We start from the raw sequence: 14,860 nt of genomic DNA on the forward strand, positions 1-14,860 counted from the left end.
CTCACCAAAACATCAACTTCATAATATTTTATTTATTCAAGCAGTGTGACTCTGACTGGGTTAGCAAGGAGACTGAGTACACAGGGCATGGGCCCTGAGGCCCAGACCTGCTCTGGATAGAAACCCACACAAGACTGGAATGGACTGAGCGGAGTGTTGTGCTGACACTCGCGTCAGGGACTGACATCGTCACCCGTGCCTGGACACATGGGTGTCACCTCCGGGGTGACTGTTGTGAAGCTAAGCAGTGCTAGTCTCGAAGAGAAATCGTCCAGGTCCCAATGCCAGAGATCATCGCCATATCTGCCTGGCTGGCTGGCTGACTCCTCTGTTAAACCTGCCCATGAACTGTTCTTGTTTTCTTTCTTCCTTATTTTTTCCCACTAAACCAGCCTTATCTTATTCTCTCCCCCACCCTCCATCATCCTGCCTGACTCATTCTGCTCCTCTGACTCCAGACAGACAATTTTGACTGTTGAGAGAGAGAGAGAGAGAGAGAGAGAGGAGAGAGAGAGAGAGAGAGAGAGAGAGAGAGAGAGAGAGCCTGTTTAAAGATATTTTGAACACTCAAATACCATTACCTTACCAGCCAAAATAATCTCTGGAACCAAAATCTTCTATTATCAAAGCAGCTTGGGGGGAGGTTTATTTTCAATTATTTGATTTTGATTGATAAAAAATTATATATGTGGTACAATGTGATACACTCATATATGTACATATTGCATAGTTATTAAATAAAATAACATATCCATCAGCCCGTGGTGTTCTTTTGTAATGAGAACATTTAAAATGTCCTTTGAGCAATATTTAAGTATATATGAAATGTTAACTGTAGCTACCATTCTGTACAATCAGTTCCTGAGGAGCCCTTTCTAACTCAGTTCATAGGTTTCGTCTCTCCTATCAGATCCAGAAGCAATGGGAACGCTGGCTTGAGTCTTTATATCTCACTGTCCTCTCCAAGACACAGAGTGCCATCCAGGGCTCGTGTCGAAAGACAACATCAACGAGCCCGTTTTCACAGACCCAGCTTCTGGATTGTGTCTGGAACAGTTTTTGACCTGATAACAACACAAGAAATTGCTTGGGCTGAGACAATTATTCAAATAATTTTTCAAAAATAAATAGTATGTCTGGGGGTGTAGCTCAGTGGTGGAGAACATTCAGCATATATGATGCCCTTGAGTTCAATCAATGATGAAAAAAGAACTTAATTTTTTTTAAAAAAAGAAACTGTCACTTACGAAATTCACACTATTGTAAAAATCTTTTTTCTTGTCTTTCTCCCCCCTCCCCCCTCCCCCCGCCCCCCGCCCAGAAAAAGTTCTTAATTCTCCACTTCGATCTGCACGGGTAAGAAGGAACTGATTTAAAACAAGGCAAAACCTCAAGAAGAGTTTTAAAGAAATTATTATGCTTTTAATCTCACTGTAGCCTAATGAGGCACCCTCTGCTCTCGCCCAGCCGGCATTGTTCCTGAATTTACTTCTTGTCTTCGAATCAAACGACAACAGTCCAGCGCGAGTGCTGGAGTCACTGGAAAGCACAGCGGACTATGAAACCGAGAAGCCCTGACCGAGGTTTTGAAACACAGAACTGTTGGTGACAACGGACGGATCCTGATGAATGCTGCAACCAGAATGGAATCTCACCTTGTCACGTGCCTTCTCTCATCCCGGAGTTCTAGCGTGGGCTAAGGGGGACACAGCCTCATTTACACAGGCGTCTCGACCCTGTCGCTGGGGAATGCCACACCCAAACCTTCAGATCCCACTGAACTTCTTCCTCCAGTTTTCCTCAAAGAGTTGTCTAGTTAGTCTCTGCTCGACCCGTACTCAGAGATGGCCCCATCCGTCCACAGCCCCTTCAGCTGCCCTGCCCTGGAGCCCTGCCGTGAAAACTGCACGTGGCGGCCACGGGATGACCTAGACAGCTCTGGACGGTTTAGTGTGGCTGGAATTCGATTGAATCCCCATGACCGAATCCCCGCATTTAACCAAAGGAAAACTGTTCGTCGGAAAGACAGGTTTCTGTGAGATATAATGGCTCACGTAGATAATCTCTGCATGTAGAGACCGAGGCAGTGGGATCCCAAATTCCAGATCATCCCAGGTTTCACAGTGAGATCAGTTTGAAAAGAAATGAAATAAAATACTGAGATAATGTCACACACATACACAAATTAAAAAATTAAATAAATAAATAAAGATGTGTATCTTGATGAGTAAATAAAAAGTTGAGCTTCATAGTCAAATAAGCCTGGAGAAACACAGCCTCTGAGAGGCTCACGGTGCAAGCTGACATAGGGACGGTGACCTAAAAAGAAGGCCTGTGTTGAGGACCCTGTAGCACTTTCTTTAGCACAGGAAGCCCCAGATTTGCTGGGTTACAACCAGCTTCCTAGTCACACCTTTTCATATCGGAAGTAAGCCTAGAGAATGTGTGAAAGTACTCTTCACTTGGAGTCCAGTCCAGCATCTCCAGGTTCCCCTGCCCAGGGATCCCTGTTCAGAGAAGACCCTGCGCAAGAGTTAACCTAAGAATGAGGGGCTTCCACTTTCTGTTAGCCAACCTGACAGAAATGTGATCTGGGAATGTCACCATCGACACAGGAGAGCAGTTTTAGAGAAAGCAAACATTTTCACCCTATGTAGCCATATATTATTTATTAAACAATTTGCAGCCATGGGCACGCAACTGATTTTTACGCCTATAGTTCTATATACAAGAAGAAGCAAACAGGCTGGTTGCCAGTCAAGCCCACAGATATTTCAAATCAATTGCTCTTGTTACAGTGATATTTTCTTCTGTTCATTTTTAGATAATTCAAGCTCATAGAAATAGGAAAATGTGGAAAATAAAGCTATGGAAAAATTTACTATTATTCAAAAATAATTACCCTTTATTGAAAAATAAAGCTTTCTGCAGATTGGCCATCTTTGAAATCACTAAGGAAGGATTTAGAATATGACTTAACACTGTAATTTCCCCAATAGTTGAGAGCTAGTTTTCCTACATTACCATCATATTTACTATCAAATATGATTTGAATGCTAAGTCCTGAAAATATACATACCAAAGATGTCTAAAATCTCTGTTTGACTAGACATAAAACATCTAAAATAAAGTACATAAAACATCCTTTTAAACACCATGCATTTCTAGTAATCCTACTGAAATCTATTCAGATTTATGAATGGAAAATTCTGATCCCATGGAACTGACTTGGACTTTACATCATCAGCTTCACGTAACATTTTAAGACCCATGTCCACTCACAAGAAGATCAACACTAATCCAAATGTGAAGCTCACAGTTTATTTCATTTTAACTGAGGTCCACAAATCCATAAATATGTAATATTCTACCCTTTCAAAGTACAGCTAGGAAATGTATCACACGAATACAATCAGAATCTCAGAAAGCACATCCCTGGCTTTCCTTCACCGACTTGGGGGCAGCAGGAGCTGGCAGCGCACCTGGTGAACACTGGGAGTGAGCCTGCACTTCCTCCCCACTTCAGCCTAGAGACACAACGACCACGTGCTGGAGGAGCCCTGTGGCAGTCCTTACCAGTGTAGATGCTGGCACTGGAAGCGGGGATGCCAAACTGGGACTCGATGAACTTGGGGATGAAGGTAATGAAAGCGGTGACAATGGCGCTCTCAGCTGTGTATGACAGACTCACAAAAAGGAATGTCATGTTGCTTAAGATCCTGACAGCTGCTCTTGGGAGGTCTACAAAATGACAAAAATGATACATGAATGTTATAAGCAATGGATGAGAAACAAAAGAAAATTGAACTTTTTTTTTTCTTATGAACTGAAAATCGTCCTCAGGGAGCAGACAAAAGCTCTGATGGTGCTTTGTTGTTGTTGTTGTTGTTGTTGTTTTTCATTTTTTGTGTTTTGGTGTTTTTTGGAGGCAGGGTTTCTCTGTGTCACCTTGGCTGTCCTGGAACTCACTCGATAGCAGGCTGGCCTCGAACTCACAGAGATCCGCCTGCCCCTGCCTCCCCCAAGTGCTAGGATTAAGGGCATGCACCACCATGCCCCACTTCTGATGATGCTTGACACCACTCCTGTTCTTAGAGTTGGGTTTCTTTAATTCTCAACCAGGATAATGAAGGAAATAGCATCTAAAATCATACCCAGACACAAATGTCTTCATAAACAGCATCCAGTCTATAAAATTATTTACATTTTTGTTAGTTAAAATACATTCTCCGTTAAGACCATATAAGGTCTTCAGTATGAAAATTACCTGTGGTCTAATCCTACATTATAATTTCCAGTTCACCCAGCTACCGCCATCCTGAAAAGATGTATTTCTCTTTTTAAAATTCAATTTATTGTTTACTCTGTGTGTGTGTGTGTGTGTGTGTGTGTGTGTGTGTGTGTGAAAGAGAGAGAAAGTTCACGTATGCATAAAGGTATTGTGGGTGCACTAGAAAGCCAGGACAGGGTACTAGCTCCCCTGGAGCTGGAGTTACTGGTGATTGTGAGTCACCCAAAGTGAGAGCTGGGAACTGAACTTGGGTCCTCAGGAAAGCCTCAGGCACTCTTGAAAGCGGAACCATCTCTTAAGCCCAAGGTGCATTTCAAAGTTGGTATGTTTTTGGTGCCACACCTCAGATGCCCAAAGAAGATCAACAGATAGATGATGTTGTGCATCTGAACTTTCAGCCTTGTTTATGAAACAGAAAATAATCAAAACTAAAGAAATGGCAACAAAAAAAAAAATTGAGAACATCATGTCAGGCACTTTGGACTGAAGAACAAAAGGCCATGTTATCCTAAAATGAAAGAGCACAGAGACGAGCCTTGGAACCCACTAAGCAGCATCTTAGGGAGGAAGATCTCATCCTTAAGTCTAGGTATTTACTTAGCAGAATGGGCTGCGGATACAACATCATTTATAATATAGAATGTGGATGGTTAAATCACTACCGATGCGCAATGCTCAAACAAACTGGTTCAGCCACATAACTGAATACGAGGTGGTCATTAAAAGTGAAGCATCTGTATGGACAAAAGAGTTACAGAAGTATTATATAGATAAGTACAGCAAGCTACCTAAATGTGTATATAGTTGTATTTGAGTAAAAATAAAACAAGCCAAAAGAATACGTTCATAGGAGATCAAGTGATGATTTCACAATACACTAACACCAAATTCTTAAGTTGTACAATCATGACAAAAGTTGAAAGAGAAATAAATGGAAACTCTGTAGCCAATCAGTTTCTGTACTTTTCATTTTTATAGAATGAATGGATGCACATCTGCATAATTGCTGTGCCTCCATGAAGACCATCTTGGAAAATATTTTTCCCTTCGGTTACAACATAGTAAAGTTATTCTGTTATAATTATTCAACTTTTATTGACACTATAATTCATAACCTCCCACTTACCAAAATCTAAAACTTAAAAAATAGAGAGTTTTTGCTCATGTCATTTCAAAATAAAATTAAATGTAATGTTTCAGGTCTTACCTAATCTTGTGAGGTTTAAGACCTTAAGGAAAAGCTAATATGCAGACCTGACCTTTAATGTGGATACACACACCAGAGAAAAACAACCAAACTATTTCAGATTTTTCCTGTAAATGTTAAGTTAAAATGTCATATCCAAAATTTCAAAGTTGATAAGTTGAGATTATCAATATTCAAAGATTCAAATTAAGTTTAGCTGGCATATTAAAAGGCAAAATATTGAACTTAAAACATCTGGAAAAAGAGGAAAATAATATTTGTATCACATGAATATTTTAAGTCATATTCCTCACCTCAAGATGGTTTATCTTTTTATAATATATTTTTATTATGTGTATATGGTATATTTATGTATAGGTAGATATGCATGAGTACAAAGTGCCCTTGGAGACCACAGGTATCAGGATTTCTTGGATCTGGAGTTATAGACCCTTGTTAATACAGATACTGGGAACCGAATTCTGGTCCTCTGCAAGAGCTGCATATACTCATAATCCACTGAGTCGTCTCTCTAGCCCCTACAACGATTTTTCTTTTAGAGACATTTGGTTTGGTAAAATGTTTTTTTAGCATCCAGGGTAAGATGAATATGAATAAGGGTAAAATAAATATGAATGTTCTCTCGTCTCATTGAAAGTTACTGAATAAATAAATAAAGCCAAAGGTGGTTGATATTTAAGTCGAATCAACACAGTTCAGATTTCCAATGAATCTTTCACCCTCCATATCCATTGACTGAGGCTTAGTTTTCTGTCCAAATGCCCTGAAGGAGTCAAAGAATTTAGGGCTAAATTTTGGGCTGGTGCCACTGAGTGTTTCTCACATATAGGGACTAAGCTAATAATTACATCAAAGAGCAAAGGAAATCTGACATGTAACTGCCAGGAAAGGAGCATTGTGGAAAGAAGAACCAGATAGCTGCTAGATTAGAACTGAATGTGCCCATATGAGCCAGTTAGATGAACAGATACATAGAAAAATGAGAAATACATTAGATGATAATGAATAGATAGATAGATAGATAGATAGATAGATAGATAGATAGATAGATAGATAGATAGATAGGCAGGCAGATAGGCAGATATATATTATAGATAAATGACAGATAGATATAATAGACAAGTTGATTGGAAGATGACATATAACAGGTAAATAATATGATAGGTTGACTGACAGGAAGCAGATAGATGCTTACAAACAGACATACAAGTATATGCGTGTTCAGGTGTGTATGTGCTATTCTTTAGAGTTATCGCAATATGATACACACAGTAGGAATGAGCCTACCCAGTTTGCATCTCTTGGTTTCTAAAAGTCATTTTCTAATGAAAGGAACAAAAAAAAGTCTGACTTCAGAGTTAGATGAGAGAAAATACAAAATGAACTCAGATAATCTTATTGAAGAAAAAAGTGACAAAAATCACTCCAATGGACAGATTCCCCAACTTTGAACTTAATGGATGCTAAAAGAATTATGTGAAAATCGAACAGAAACAATATGCATCCAATCTTCATTATCTGTGGATTATTTTACTAGTCAATTTAGCTATTTGCTAAAATGTACTTGTAAGCCTAAAGTTACTATCTGAAGCTCGTTCACAGCCACACTCAGCAGGAGACCCTTGCGTCATCCCATAGGAGACCCTTGTGTCTCCTTCACTGGCAGAGGTGGCAAACACGGTCTGTCTCCTTCCTGTAGCTCTGCCATGATAAACTGCGCCTTTGTCATACTTTTCTCACTGTGCTTCTTGCTGGTGGTTTCACTTATTTAAAAGGTTCCTAATAGCAAGCATTGGTGGCACATGACTACAGTGCCAGTCCTTTGGAGGTGAAAGTGCAAGAACCACTGGTGGAGGAGCAACCTTGTTAATACAGCAAGACTTCACCTCCAACACATTAAAGGTAAAATACCTAGCCCTCCCGTGGTTGTCTGTGGTACTACAGCTGACTGTGATGATTGAGCTCAGAAGAAATACACACATCAGAGATGCTGATACGAGGCACCAATTACAGGCATGTGGCATGACCTCAAAATTAACGAATCAACAGCAGTCATTACATACAAACGTTTAAAAATGAAATCATGTACAGATGAGCTGTTGAACACATCATGGCGGAATCAACCCCGTGTGTCCTCTAGAAACAGTATTTCCATGATCATTGGTTTGATGATCATGGTGACGTCACAAAGCATAATGGCTGGGAAGAGTGGCAGTTTGTTGATCTTACATAGCCTCAAAATATTCCCCCATAAAGCATTTGTATATTATTTATTGGTTTTATTGCAGTCTACTAGTTAACTTTTGGATGGAGTAACCTAGAAAATGCAACCTCATCCAGGGATTAAATAGCTAACCTACTAGATTATTGGACAAATTGACACTATCTGACTAGTTAGGGTGTAATGAGCATAGCATCATTGGTGTGCTAAACCTTAAAGAGTACATAAATCAGAAGACAGTGTCAAACCCCAGCTAAGGAATCATCTGTGAAGATAACTTTTGCCTATGATTTTGAGAAAAGGTCAAGATCAGACAGATGAGGATCTGCCCGAAACTGAAGAAGACCCCAAAACTAAATACATGTGATTCTGAATTGGGCCTTGAACATAAAGGGCATCTTTGGGAAGACAGGACTGTCTTAGACAATGGGAATAACTCACTGTGCATTTCTGATTTTTGATGGTTGCTCAGTGGTCATGCAGAACAGAGTCTTTGAGCTTAGAAAAAACACAGGGGAGTATGGGGAGTGGCCAAGCATGTCTCCAACTTCCAGGGTGATTACTGTAATTATTGGAGACTCAACACAGTGCACCAAGTAATCAGGACTCTGTGTGCCTTTTTTTAGGCTTTATGTGCATGCCCAAAACTATTTCAAAAGCATAGCTTTAATGAGTGAACTGAACAAGAAATTGCTCAATCTATGGATGTGCAACCCAGCATCTACTTCATTTCTAATGCTCCAGAATTTATTTTAGATTCATTCCTCAGTGTCATGTAAAATGTGTTATTATGCAATCAAAGATGTCGTTAAGATCATGAGAGAGAGATACTGAGTAATGATAATGATGATCTGGTGTCTGATCATTTGATACTATGAAATTTTTCAAGTTCAGGGCTGACAAGACAACCCAGCAGGTAAAGAAAAGTGTCTACCACCAAGCCAAATTCAGTGTTAAGGAGAAGCCAACACTAAAGCCAGGAGATACCTTCTGTATTATATAGAAGTAATGTAGGAAGAAAAATGTAAGGCAAAACTCAAGCAAATGTAACAGAAAGTGGACAATACTTAAGAAACACTTGCAGCCAGGCCTGGTGGTAAATGCCTTGAATCCCAGCACTTGGAAGATAGTGACAGGTAGATCTCTGTGAATCTGAGATCAGTCTGATCTAATATTGAGTTCTAGGTCAGTCAGGGTTATCTAGTGAGACTGTTTTTCTTTTGGTTTTCTTGTTGGTTTGTTTTCTGTCAAAAAAAGAAAGAAAGAAGAGAAGAAAAAAAGAAAACACTTGTAAAAAACATATTAATGGTGTTGGTGTTGGCAGGTCCTTTGTTTCTTCCAAACCTTAGCCAATGGCAGTACGGCTGGTCCCACCACTACACACATCCAGACAAACAGAGCAATTGTCTTCTCCTCACAAAAGGGATACTCTGAAATGAACCTGATGGGGTTCCTCTCAACAGCCTAGCAAATCTCTAGTCAAAGTTTTAGGAAAGCTGAGATCTGTGATATGAGGGGGTTCTTGGGGGAAATTGATAAGGGACATTATTTATGAGAGACTTATCAGTCCCAGGGTAGGTGGACTACAGCTGGTTCTGCTCAGTTCCCGTGCAAGTGGGACTACAGCTGGTTCTGAACATCCCCAGTGCAGGTGGGACTACAGCTGGTTCTGATCAGTTTCAGGGAACGAGGTGGTTCTGCTCAGTCCCAGTGCAGCTGGGACTTCAGCTGATTCTTCTCTGAAGCCTTGTGGATAACAGACATTGGCATGCTTGCCATGACCCGACCATTAGGCAAGAATGCTCTAGCGCATATAAGTGTTTTAAGTACGACTATGGTCTGAAGCGTCTGTCTGACTAATGTTTGAAAGCAGCAGGCTGCAAATGACCATCATCTGCAGCAAAGAAAAAGGGTACAACTGTCTTTCCAAGGGGAAAAGAGAGGTGCTTACTGAGAGTTTAATCCTAGTGAGAAATAGACCCCTTTCTCGAGAGAACTATGGGTGTGTGTTGTATTAAAGATCTCTCGCAGTCACTATCTCTGCTGAAGTCACAGTGGTTTTTATCGTTTGCCCACAGCACTAAAACATCCTTAGAATGCATTCATTCATTTGTATGCTTTATTACATTACAAGAGCAATGTACACTAAAAACATCTGTGTCTGAGAAAATGAAATGAATGACACGGATGGACCGTTTCCTTGTGGAGAACGGTGAGTTCAGAGAGCATGCATGGTAAGGTGAAGGGGTCTGAGGTGCAGTGGAGCACACTGAGAGCTAAGAAAGGCTGGTCCATAGTCATCTGGAGGGCGGAACTCTTAAAGCTGGAGAAACCCATCACTTTCTATACTAACCTACAAAACTAATTTTAAAAAGACAGAAGAAGGCTTAAAAATCCCTAGCAGATTTAGATAAGATTGCAATTAAAAATTCCATTAACAAATAATTGAAATGCTATTCAGAGAACACAGTATTCATGAACACAGCATTTTGTTTATACAGCCCATAGATAGGGAGAAGTTTTTTATGAGCCCCAGTTGTAAGCACCTCTCTAAGCAGCAGCCCTGGGATTTTGATATGCTAGTCAGAATCACTAGACAATCCATAATTTAGTTTGGCATTTTCTTCAAGATTTGGATTCATGAGAACAAACGCTAATTAGTCAATGCTTGTTTCTGCATAGTTTAACCTCCCTTCACATCCTGGTGTTTGTTAGTTTGTTCCTGTTGTTGTTTCTGCGAGAAAATTCACTCCCTGTGAGCTGCTTGTATGTTTGTTCCCTCCTGTTGACATTCAGCTTCCAGGTCAACATTTCTCTAGCATCTTTTTCTAAAACTAAATATAACCCGTCAGTTTTATTCTTTCAACATCTTTTTAAAATTTTACTTTCCCAAAGGAATCCCAGTAGCAAACAGTTCTGCTCCAACTTCAGGCCTCACTCCTATTTCTGCCTCCTGGTCAACCTGCTGACCTCCATGCCTAAGGGCTCTGCAAGGTACGGCAGCCCATGTTTTCAGGGGCATTGGCTTTTGTGGGGTCTTCTTTTGGGGGACCCCATGGGGTCATTGATTTCAAGGACAGTGTGTAGGAAGTAGAGATAATATTTGTCTCATACTGCAAGGTAAGTCTGATGCTGGCTAGTGTCTCCACCAGTGTTTTTGATCTATCAGTGAATTTAAAAGTACATTAATGATAAGTGAATTTGAAATAAGGAACAAAGTGTCATACATCTAGAACTTGTCAAAGAGGGAGCCAGGAGATTTCATGAAGGCATGTTCAACAAAGCTGCTCTAAAGTGATTTTAATGTACAGATATTCTGAATGATGATAGAGAAGAAAGGGTTCGACCATAGTTTTAGGCTTTGCACCTTTAACTGTGCAGTCCAGTGAACCCCACACACAAGAGGGCCATGACCGAAACCTTGGCTTGACATTCTACTGCTCTACTTTCTTCACAACACTAGGAAAGGCCACACACACTACAGTCGGATAGTCTCTGGAAAATCAAGTTCGATTTTGCCCTTTTCTGCTAATTCTTGTACCTCTCACCTGATCCTGAGCCCCGACTGCATCTCCCTGCCTATCTGTAATGGTCGGTCACTGCTGTCCACATGACTGATTTAAACTTAACCTAGAAAACCACCTAAAGCTTGTCCATGAGGCTGTTCCCAGAGAGGTTTAAGCGACATGAGGAGACCCATCCTGAATGAGGAAGGGACCATCCCATGGGCTGGGGAGAGACAAAGCAGTGTGCAGGGGGAGGGAGGGACACAAAAGCCAGTACAGTCTGAACCAGTTTTTTCTCTGCTTCCTGACGACGAGTGTCATATGATCAGCTGGCTCATGCCCCCGCGGCCCTGCCTTTGCCGCCATAATAGACGGCAGCCCTGCAGATGATGAGTCAAAATTAAGCCCTATTTTCTTCAAGTTGCTTCTTCTTGTCAGGTATTTGGTCACAGCCATGATAAAAGTAACAGAGACGCCATCATCCCCACATCATCTGTGACAGAAGTGACCTTCCTCTCTTCCTCTCATTCAACAACTAACTCATTTAAGTGTACGGAGAATTATTTTTAAGAGGTGTGTGTGTGTGTGTGTGCGTGTGTGTGTTGCTGTGGATGGAACCCAGGGCCTTGAACAGCTAAGCAGGCATTTCTGCTACTGAGCTACATTCTCATCCCTGACAATACAATTTTCATCCTATAACCTCCTACTAGAAGGAGCCCTCAATATCAGTGACTTTATAAGGCAAGGCTCAATGATGCGGGAGAATTGTCTGTATTCTGTCAATCATATTTTAATAAAACGCTGATTGGCCAGGCAGGCAGTATAGGCGGGAAAACCAGACAGGAAGTAGAGGTGATACAATGAGAACAGGAGAATTCTGGGAAGCAAGGAGGTTCCTCTGCCACTCCTGCGCAGACCACCGAAGAGGCAACATGTAAGCTGTCACACTGAGAAAGGTACTGAGCCATTATGGCTAACATAGATAATGATAATGGATTAATATAAGTTACAAGATCTAATAAGTAGCCTGACCTAAAGGGCCAATCAGTTTATAACCTTATGGAGTCCTGTGTGTAATTTCTCTTTGGGATTTGCCGGCTGTTGGGGTACCGGGTGGGACGGAAACCCCAACAAGCCGGCCCTCATGTTACATATGGCGCCAACGTGTGGATAACAGAATCCACAGAAAGCCTAAAAAGCTCAACACAAACATGGAAAGTGTAAGACAAGATCTGGGGTCACTTGTTGCTAATGATAAATTCGGTGATCATATGGAGGTCCCTGATACTTTATTGTGTCCTTACCAAATAGCCATGGCTTTTAGGAAGTACCCCACTTAATTTATGTGTTGAGATATAATAAGAAATGATAGAGATCCACTTTGGTAAGTCTGAATGTTTCCAACCTTAAAATAAATGCTAAGTTGAACAATCATTCATTCATTAAATAGTTGCTGAGGTCAATCTGGTGGGGTTAACTCAGCAATATGTGTGATGAGGGAGGAGAATTCTTGCCTTGGTAGGGCTGACTTCTCACTGGGGAGACAGCAAAGTAAAGACACAAGGAAGTTCCAGTGACCCCTGAATTATGGTGGGTTCTGCACCTGTGATCTCACCCAACCACAGATCAAAACGAACAGGAAGAATTCCATCCTTCCTGAGCATGTGGGGACTTCCCTTGTCATGGTTCATAAACAAAGCAATGTAGCCTATTCACAGGGCCTTTATGCTGCGAAGAGTGTTGTCAGCGATCTAGAGACAATCGAAGGTCTATAGGAGGGTGTCAAAATGGGTGTGGCAAAGAATTGCGCTTTTTTATGTAAGAGTCTTGGGTGTTCCTGAAGCCAGTCTCCCACAGCTACTCAGGGTACCTGTGCAGCACGGGCCAGTGATGAGAGCTGAAGGGGAAATAAAGGAGGGTGGGAGCTCAGAAACATTAAAAGGGGAGAGGGCTTGGAGATTTTTTAAAAAATAGATTAAGGAGGGCCTCACTGAGAAGCATTCTGAAGTAAAACGGGGGAGGGGGGCTGTGAGGGTGGCGTTCCTAGAACAGGACCGGCAGCCGCAGAGGTCAGCATGCAGCTGGGCCAGCGATGAGTCTGATGCGATTGAATCACGTTTGTAAATGAGACTGAAAGGAGATGGGACGGAAACCATAGCCATAGATGAGATCCACCAAGTCCTCCGGGGCTGGTGGCTTTCTTACGAGTGTGACGGGAGCGGGTGGGGGCTGGGGGCTGAGGAGTTACCTTTACCAGATTCCTCTGGCAGCCTAAGCAGGCAGGGGAGAGGCAGGCGCCAATGTACCAGGCTGTCTTTCCCTTGTGTTCTGGGTGAACCTCACCTGAGCTCTGTCCACAGCTTTCTCCTCGGGCCCCTCCTCCCATCCCACTCCTTTACCTACCAGACCTGCTTTCTGGGGATGTTTTTGGTAGCTTCCTGGGACGGAGGAATTCCAAGAAAGTCTGGGATGCCTACGGGCAGGTGCCCCACAATAAGACCAACATGCGGGCGGGCACGCGCGCGCGCGCGCGCACACACACACACACACACACACACTCTCACACTCTCAAACCTCCCAAGCTTTACCACCCAGGTGTCTACCACAGATGCCCAATGTGCTGCACACAGGAAACCTATTTGGCCTTTCCAAACACATCTGTCCTCTGTACTCCGTTCTCTACGTGGGTTGCACCCACCTCCACAGGGTGCAGGAGGCCTGTCTGGGTCTTTCCTGCTTCTTCCCACCCTCAGCCATTCTCAGCCCTCCCCTCCCCCCCTTTATGGTTCTTTTGTGGTGCCGGGTACCAGATCCAGAGCCTCGCGTGTGTTAGGCAGGCATTCCACTGCTAGGCACACCCTAGCCTTCATGTGGTTCTCAATGTACCCACTTTGTGCTTCTCCAGTCTTTCCCAGCAAAGTCTGCAGACATTGCTCACTCATTTCACAGCAGCCACAACCAGTCTGGCACCTTCTACGGGACCTGCTTATCCTCACCCCAGTCCTACCCCACACCCGGAGCACTGGGGTTCTGAGTGTTCACTGACACACTAGAATTTTACAGATTCTGGGGATCGAAACTCTGGTCCTCCTACTTACCCGGCAGACTCTTCACTGACTGAGCCATCTCCCCAGACCCTAACATTATCATTTAATGACTGAAATTAGTAATAAAAATCGAAACAATTTGTAACTTTCAATAATCTTTTAAAATCAACTCAGAATAACTTGGCTATTTGGTTATGTTTATAAACATATTGCATACCACCACAGACAAAGTTCTAGCCAAAAGAAATTCTATTTTGTACTTATAATAATGCCAAACAAGACTAAAAATGGGCATAAAGGAAAATAAGCTGCCACCATTTTTTTAAAAAAAAATGTTGAGTTAAATGGGGAAGACTTTAAAATTCTAAGCCACAAACCACAGGAAAGCTGATCCACTTAAATATTTCAAGTGTTTATTTTTGTCAGGATTTTGATGGAATCAATGTTAATCTCCTTGCGGAAAGGTAACGCAGACACACTGACAATTTGGCATTCCTCTTTGCGGTGTTGTACAGCAGCCTCGCTCTACATAATTTATAAGGCCCTAGAAACGTGAGTCAGATTTTCCCAATATCTGTATCAGAGAGG

General features: G+C 42.0%; 1 protein-coding gene across 4 annotated transcripts in view; it reads right to left on the reverse strand.

The window, feature by feature from the left end:
* Positions 1–14,860, reverse strand: part of Slco5a1 (solute carrier organic anion transporter family member 5A1) — a 127,067-nt gene that overhangs the window by 41,154 nt on the left and 71,053 nt on the right. For 3 of the 4 annotated variants that reach the window (XM_048420350.3, XM_048420351.3, XM_048420352.3), the window contains exon 5: positions 3,577–3,741. The exons of the other annotated variant lie outside the window; for it this stretch is intronic. In XM_048420350.3, coding sequence (XP_048276307.2) covers positions 3,577–3,741 — 165 coding nt within the window. The remainder of the gene's footprint in view (positions 1–3,576; positions 3,742–14,860) is intronic. 4 annotated transcript variants of the gene reach the window in all.

Source organism: Myodes glareolus, chromosome 16, assembly GCF_982192425.1.
Source record: "Myodes glareolus chromosome 16, mMyoGla1.1, whole genome shotgun sequence".
Lineage (NCBI taxonomy): Eukaryota > Metazoa > Chordata > Mammalia > Rodentia > Cricetidae > Myodes > Myodes glareolus.